Source organism: Eurypyga helias, unplaced genomic scaffold, assembly GCF_000690775.1.
Source record: "Eurypyga helias isolate BGI_N326 unplaced genomic scaffold, ASM69077v1 scaffold34975, whole genome shotgun sequence".
Classification (NCBI taxonomy): Eukaryota; Metazoa; Chordata; class Aves; order Eurypygiformes; family Eurypygidae; genus Eurypyga; species Eurypyga helias.
The window spans coordinates 650-8,655 of NW_010252680.1; the positions used below are offsets into that span (position 1 = coordinate 650).

At 51.7% G+C, this 8,006-nt stretch overlaps 1 protein-coding gene across 1 annotated transcript; it reads right to left on the minus strand.

The window, feature by feature from the left end:
- Positions 1-5,470: 5,470 nt before the first annotated feature.
- On the minus strand, positions 5,471-7,440 carry LOC104510262 (TBC1 domain family member 16-like; the record flags this gene model as incomplete). The annotated part of the gene is made up of 2 exons (XM_010152448.1): positions 7,206-7,440; positions 5,471-6,098 (listed from the first exon to the last, which is right to left on the minus strand). Coding segments are annotated over exons 1-2 (806 nt in total), but the record flags the coding sequence as incomplete, so codon positions are not given.
- Between the last annotated feature and the right edge of the window lie 566 nt (positions 7,441-8,006).

The window sequence follows — 8,006 nt, forward strand, 5'->3', positions numbered from 1 at the left end:
TACAAAGGGAGTTCGGCGTGTCGGTGTCTTACGCCATAAATCGCACTAGTGCAAAGTCCTGGGGAACTGGAGCCCAGGGCAGAAGCAGGGAGGCAGGCCGCACGCTCATCCCCAAGGCTGAAATCATCCCAGGGAGAGAGCATGACACAAGATGCTGCAAGAAGCTACCTGAGGTTTGGACATCTGTGACCGATCCCTTTGGTTCTAAGAATATAATCACTTCTGTTACAAGAGCGAGGAATTCCCAACCTCTTGACGACTCCAGAGCTCCTGCCAGTTCACACTAATTTCAGCTCATTTCCCGTATAATTTTGCCTCCGCTTATTCTGCGGGGTTCTGAACGGCACTAAGCCTTTCAGGTGAGCTGCCAAAACAACATGGTGCAACACCGTCTGCTTTGCTACCACCCGCTCCCGCAGCTGCTGCCGCCCTCCGTAGCGCTGCACCTCCGCTCCCTCGTGAGACGGTAATTTACTGATTAGCTCCCTGGGAAGAGGCTTAACAACAGGATGTGCAACACATCTGCAAAAATTGCATCAACCGCGACGCCAAAGGAGTTTCTCCTTGGGTCGCGTGCTGTGCCTAGAGCGTCTGCGGTAGCTGTGTTCCGCGAAGCGTGTCTGCTGGAGAACAGGCCTGTACCCTCGTTTAGCTCCACTCTAAAAACGTCTCATTATTTATATTACTGGCTGCAAAAATGGTCACCTCCTGACGAAAGACGTTTCCTTCTTGCATGGAGAGCCGTGACCACGCTGGCCACGCCACTTCTATCTTTAGATTAGATATCAGGAAGAAATTCTTCACAGAGAGGGTGGTGAGGCACTGGGACAGGTTGCCCAGAGAAGCTGTGGATGCCCCATCCCTGGATGTCGTCAAGGCCAGGCTGGATGTGGCTTTGAGCAACCTGGGCTATGGAAGGTGTCCCTGCCCATGGCAGGGGGGTTGGAACTAGATGATCTTTTAAGGTCCCTTCCAACCCAAACCATTCTGTGATTCCATGATTCTCCTTGCCCTTTCAGGCAAGCGCTGGGGAAGTGCGAGCTGGCGTCTGTTCCATCCCCTGCAGATGTTCGCAGAGCTCCAACCTCTGGCCAGATGTTGCCCCAAGCTCCGCTTGTGCGATTCTGAGGCTTCTTCGTCCGAATTCTGCCTGTGCTGACCAACATCCCAACCGGAAGTTAGTGAAGGAACCAATCAATGCCAGCCTTTATTTGTCCTCTTCAGCATTTTTGTACGGTGCTGGTCAGGTTACAGCAACTGCAGCTCGTTACCGAAGCGAAAAGCCTTTAGCAGCCCTGCTACCCCTTGCTAGGGAAAGCTCCTCTTACCCAGGGAGCACTCTGGCACGGCACAAAAAATCCCCCAGACAAACCCCACTTACAGAACACCAAGTTCTTCCGCAACCGGTTGGTATAGATCCGATGTCATGGCCAGTTAAAGTAACTTCAGAAGCGCCGGTTGAAAGACATTATGTCGGTGTCAGATGCTGTTTGGTCACCAGGATGTAACAAAAGGCTTTTAGTTTCACTTTAGTGATGGGGAAAATGGAAGCTGAGTAATTCAGCAGGGCGGCAGCAAGCCAAAGCTGGGCACAGAGTACAGCCATCCCGAGTTAGTGCCCTTCAGACCCCAAGGCAAATGCTTCCTGACAGCAAAGAAGGGTGACAGGGGAGAAAAGGAACAGAACGGAACAATTTTATTTCCAGTATCCCTCCTTTCCTACAGAAACGCAGTCAGTGCCAAAGCCACTATCAATACAGGCATTTCTGACGCTAGCTGCCTCCCTGCTATGAGCAGAAAGGGGCCCCCGAAGTTAACAAGGACACAAAAGCACAAAGCCACCTTTCCACCAGAGACGAGGGCAGGACAAGCGCTGGGCTGGACGAAAAAGAGGAGGAAGAATGTGTACGCTGGTGACGGGACACTCCCCGAGCTCCTAGCCTGAGGAACTGTGTAAATGGGAGGCAAGCATCGGTCGCTGCATGGGGTCCCTGGCAGCCTTTCAAACTGAGGAAAGAGGAGAAAAAACAAACCCCAAACCTAAAAAACAATGGATACGTTTTTATTTCCTTATGTTCTACAAGGCGAGTTGTTGACTGGAAATGACGGACTCGTCGTGCAACTCGAATGCTTCCAAGCCTACCCCCCTTCTTCCTCCCGGCCCCATCCTGCACCCACCGGTACGTGGTTGCTGGCTCCCCGCTGCCCAGGGCGCCAGGCCACCTCCTCAGGGATGCTCCAAGGGGAATACGGGGCTCCTGCTCATACGGGTATTTTGGCAAGCAGCTTGCCGAGCCCCTGCTCCCACCTGATCCGACTCCACACGTACATCCTAATTCTTCCACAACATCACATTTTTGCATTCCTGATGGTATCTGCTTGTATGGAAAGCAGCTGGCTGGACTGAAACACCCATGCGACGCGTTGCTTCAGCTTCCGAAAGGATCGCGGGGAAAAGCAGAGTTCTCCTGACAACAGCTCCCCGATGCCAAGGGAAATAACCAGAAACATCCGTTCCTCTTTGCAGGGAGGAGGTGGTGACCGGGGGGTAGGGAGGGAAAAGAGCTGAAACAATCTGCCAGCAGCACAAACTTTGTTCGCACTCCAATTCTGGCTCAGATGGGAAGCAGCCAGCGGGGAAAAAAAAAAAAAAGCCCAAACCCTGAGAAACAAGAAAGCTGTTCTCATGCTTGTAGCGCCTTCTGAAACAGCGTCCCGCCCCCAAAACGCTGGGATGAACACGGGGAAGAAGAGAATGCTTTTTGAGAAGCCTTCCGCTTGTATCCTATGCAAACTCTCCAACTCAAAACAGTTGATAAGATGCTGTGGGTACCGTGCAAGGGGATCTACGGGGAAGAATGAATTGGCATTAGAAAAAAGGGCATACTGGACAAAAGTCCTTCAAGTCTGAAGTCCCAAACAATGAATGGTCTGTTTTATTAACCTGCTGCAAATTATGAGTGTCACATACACTGTATGAAGCTTCCAGGCTGGTGGCAGGGGAGTTCCAGGAGCACTGGGACAGGTTGCCCAGAGAAGCTGTGGATGCCCCATCCCTGGGAGTGTCCAAGGCCAGGCTGGATGAGGCTTGGAGCAACCTGGGCTATGGAAGGTGTCCCTGCCCATGGCAAAGGGGTTGGAAGTAGATGGTCTTTAAGGTCCCTTCCAACCCAAACCATTCTGTGATTCTATGAGTTAAAAATAAGAAAAAAAGGAAAAAAAAAAAAGCGCAGCCTACCAGGAGGATGAGCATGTGTTTGCAAAGCCAGCCTCTGCATCGCTGGGCTGCCAGGGCTCCGGAAGCACGTGAGGAGCGACGGCAGAGGGCTTGCCGAGCCAGGCAGCGCTGCGTGAACGCACAGGCAAGATGCGATAAACTCCATTTCCTTCCTTCCCTGACACTATTAGCAGCTCAGGGCGTGAAGTGTTGCAAGACGGTTAAACCACAGCGCTCCTCACCCACTCCCCGTGACCCCAGGCACCACTCCGGCACCCTTCTGCGCCGGCTCCTCTCCCGGTACGCGCTGTCGGGTGCGAAACCGCTCTGAGTCTGCCACACGTGGCCTTGTGGCCCAGACCAAGGACTGGCATTTCCTCAGGATGAGTTCCATCTCCTGGTTTTCAGCAGCCAGGACATTATTCTGAGCATCTCCCTCGCTACCCCCACTTGCAAGCACTACCGTGGGGATAACCACCCCGACTCGGGGGCCACAGCGGAGGCCACAGCTTCCCCACACATCCCGACAAGCTGGAACATTTCTCCTTTCAGAACCTTACCACTGGAGCTCAGAAATGTTCACTGAAGCATTTTAATTATACTCTATTTACAAAAAAAATGCTTAACACCCCTCTCAAAACCCCCAATCCTTCACTATTTTCAAAGTGATAAGACAGGTCCCACACAGATAGTGCTGCTCCAGGAAAAAAGAAAATGGCCTTCAACAGAGGCTTTGGTGGCGGTGGATTTGGGGGTTTTTGGGTTTTAAGTCAAGGCCAAGAAGTTTCTAAACCAACACGACATTCTCTGAAAGCAGATGCACCTGAAGTTTCAACCCTTGGGCAGTAGCCCGGTGCTAGAACGCAACCTGAACAGCACAAAAAGCCTAGGAACCAACAGAATATGATTAGGAATGATATTTAATCCTTCAAAGGCCTCTCTGTAAAAGTTTTTCAAGGTGTGTTTTGTGACACTTCTGTAGTTTCCAAGGTCTTCCACATTCCTATGAATACTTGGCAAAAAGACTGTTGGGCACCATATTGAGAGAGTGATAAGAGACACTTCAAACTGACGTTGTCCAACACAACTTGGAAACCAAAGGCCCATCCTGGGGATCCCGCAGCTGCTTTGCGGTGTCCCTCTGCAGCCAGGGGAGAGAGCTGCGGTGGGATGGGACGGGACGAGGCACCGCTCAAACCGCTGCTGCACTCAAGCCCCGAAAACCCCGTGGGCTCGCGGTTAATGAGAAGCCGACTGCTGGGACACGTATGGAATGCAAAGTTGAGACAAAGTCTGAGATCACCGCACTGCAGCGTTTTAAAACATCCAGAGAGCTGAATCAATTAGAATACTTCCTTCGTAAACCGTGTCCTACCGGCATTCTCCGGGCTTGAGATCAGCCCGGAAGAGAGGCCAAATCTCCGCCAAGGCCAACCTCACGCAGTCTGTGTGTCGCTGACGCGCACAAGGGAGAACTCGTTCTTCCTAATTTCAGGCGCAGTTTCAAAGTTGAGCTCTATCCTTCACGTCAGGCCCACGGAGCTTCACAAACACAGCACACCCAACCCTCCCTGAGATGGAAAGGAGCGACGCGCTGCGCAGAGCGCGGAGCGGAAAGCCAGAAACGTCCCCTATCAATACGGCAAGTTACACAGGTATCCCACTGCGCATCATTCCTTTGCCAAGGAGCCCTCTTTCCTCGATGCAGATCTTACTGCAGATGCCATTGGGAAGCGCTGACGTTTGGATATGCCAGCGTTGACAAAAACACCCAGGTTAGACATGTAAGAATTAGTATTTATACGTCTTAAGCAGAACCACGATCCGAACACCGGCAAAACAAGCTCACGCACGCAGCCTTCGTGTCAACACGGTGCCTGGCAGAGGCACCCACGGCTCGGAGGAAGTCAGACAAACGCTTTGATGTGGCTCTCCGCAAGAAGCAACGAGCATATCTCCTCAGCAGAGCCAATTAGACCAACAAAGGACCTTTTTAAATTTAGGAACGCTGCTTCCCGGGCTCAAGACAGCTCACCTGAAGGACTGTGCATACACAGTCCTGAATGCTCGGGGCCAGGTTCACTGAGCAGAAGCAGGACTGGCCAGCAAACAAGCTCCTGTAAATGCTTCAGACACCTGTATAAGCACAGGATTTTCAGCTCAACACCACGGTGATGCTTCTGTTTCCTTCAGCGTCTCCAAGCTCAGCAACCAGCAGCCCAGCCCAGGAAATAGAGAGAAAGATGCACTCACCTGCTTTCGTTATCCAGAAACACAGAACTGCTGCTTTTCCCAAGGGCTTCGCTAATGGGAGAGAGGCAGAAAGGGGAAGAGAAGGCATCGGAATCAGAGTCAAAAGTACTGTCCCTGCTTACGTCATCAGCAGACAGCTCCAAGGAGCCCTCGTCCTCCCCAGGCTCTGGCCTGCAGTCCAGACCATCCTCCGTTCCCTCCAGCGACAGCTCCGACCTGTTCTGCTCCTCCTGAGAGCTGATTGTCAACAGGATTCCTGAGTCGCTGCGGGCAGGCCGGGGGGGCCGGTGGGTGCCGTCTGCCGCGGGGCAGCACCGGGAGAGCCTCTCCCCTTCAGAAGAGGGGGAGCTGATGTCAGCTACATCTTTCACAAGCTGGGACACAGTCAAGACGTCTTCCTTCAGGATCACTGTCCCTCTCTGCTCGGTGGGAGATGCCTGCCGGACAACGCCGAAACCCTGAGCGTGGCGGCCGCGTTTGCGGGGAGCTTTATGGACAGGGGAGCTCTCAGGAGTGATGTAGCGCAGGGCTTCCTCATCCTGCCTCTGAATGCGGGAGTTTGGCACCCAGGCAAGGATAAGCGTGGTTCCGAGTAGCTCATCTTTCTCCAGGTACAAGCACAAATAGCCTTGGAGAGAGCAAAGGAGCGATCGGTTACTACACAGCTTCACGCTTAGGAAACCGCGTAAGCCTGAAATTTGCCCTTCCCCATCTCCCCCCACCTCCCTCCCATTACAAAGCAAACCCTTTTATTTACCAGGAGGGAATTCTGCCAAATGAATGGTGGAGAGCTCAACGTTATTCAGTATTTACAAATAATTTCAAGTCTGCATATGGCTTTTGAATAGCCTAAATTCCCTCTGGTCTAAGTGGACATAGAAACGACATGCAAATACTCCAGCTTCCTGGGCGGATTACTAATCAAGAGTAAATCCTGGAATACGTTGCCACATGAAAAACTCCCGTTTGTTAGTTAAACCGTTTCAAGTGCCAGCTAAACAGCTCTTTCTGAAGAATATTTACCTTGGTGTAGCTAAAGGACTACAATTTTCATGGAAAGCTTATAGAAAAAAAATACAAGTCACACAAAACGGGAAGCACAGGTCAATGTTCACAGGATAATTAGTTTTGTGAGGCTAAGCCAGTAGCCACGGCTCTTTGATGAGAACATGAAAGAGCGCAGTAACAGATGAGAATAAAGGGACAGAGCAGTATTTATCTTCATTTTCTCCAGCGCACGCAGCCACAATCAGGTTTTCTTTCTCCTCCCTTTACCAGTGGTCGTTGAGGCCACTCTAGCAATGACGGTTACAAGATGGTACTTGGCTTCCCTGACATGTTGGTTTCAGGCAGGAAAGAGCTGCTTTTCTTCGAAAAGACGGCGAGCCCAGGGTGGGGGGTGAGGGAACAATACATGTATTTGAAAGAGCAACAGACCTTACCGTCCTCAAATGACAACTGTCCACCTTCTGGCAATACAAAAGGACTTACTAAAACAGGTAAGTTCACATTAGCCCAGAAGAGAAGGGAGAAATGCCATCAATTTTCCTACTAAAAGGAGAGCTGATGGATCAGCTTGTGGATGCCTTGCCTTAATCCTCTGCCCTGCTCTGTCCCCCACTGGCACCTCTTCACGTTTTTGGGCCCAAGATGTAGAATCTGATAGAAACACACACACACACCCCCCCCAGGAGAGAGAAAGAGTGAGCGCGCAGTGTCTGCAACACCCCCTCACCTGGATGGTGCTCCCCAATGCCTTGCAGCAGCTCAGGTGGGTGGACACAGACATTGTTCTTGGAGTAGATGATCTCCCCATCAAGAACGGGAGACGAGCTGCTGCCGCCACCAGCGCTCAAGGTCAGGAGGTCAGACGCTTTTGAAGAGGCACGTCGGAGGAGTCGCCCCAGAGACATCGCCAAGGAAATGTTTCCATTATCCGTCAGCTTTAATCAGGAGCCAAATTCAGAAGACCTGCCAAGAAGGAGGAAAGAACAGCGTTGGAGCAAACGGGATGACAGCACAGCACGTGTGAGAAGGAAGAGGTCGCCCATCACCCGCTGCATCAAGCCTAAAACTCAAGGAAGAGCCTCCGAATGCTCTGGAGCTGCAACACCACCTCTGCGTTTTAAAGATGCTGACGTACAGAATCCCGGGGTGTCTTCCTCTGCGACGAAGAAATACGAAGGCAGCAAAAACCCCTCATTTCACCAGTTACTGTGGGGAGGAAGCAAAAGTAATGCTTGTCACTGAGAACTGCCCATTAAGGGGCTAGCTGAGCGATGCAGAGCTGCCCGAGGTGTCGCTGTCTGGGGGATGTTGCGGCGTCGGAGCAGACCCCGGAGGGCTCCTGCAGCACAGAAAAAAACGCTGAGACCACGACATGAAACAAGGTGCCGCTGCTTCATCCCCAGTAACCACTGATCTCCAAATAACCATGAAACTGAAGTTCATTGCGTGCTTACCAATTTTTGGCATAATCCTGCTGTGCGTTTGAAGGTTTCGGCTTGGGTTCTTTGTTTCGTTTAGGGTTTTTTTG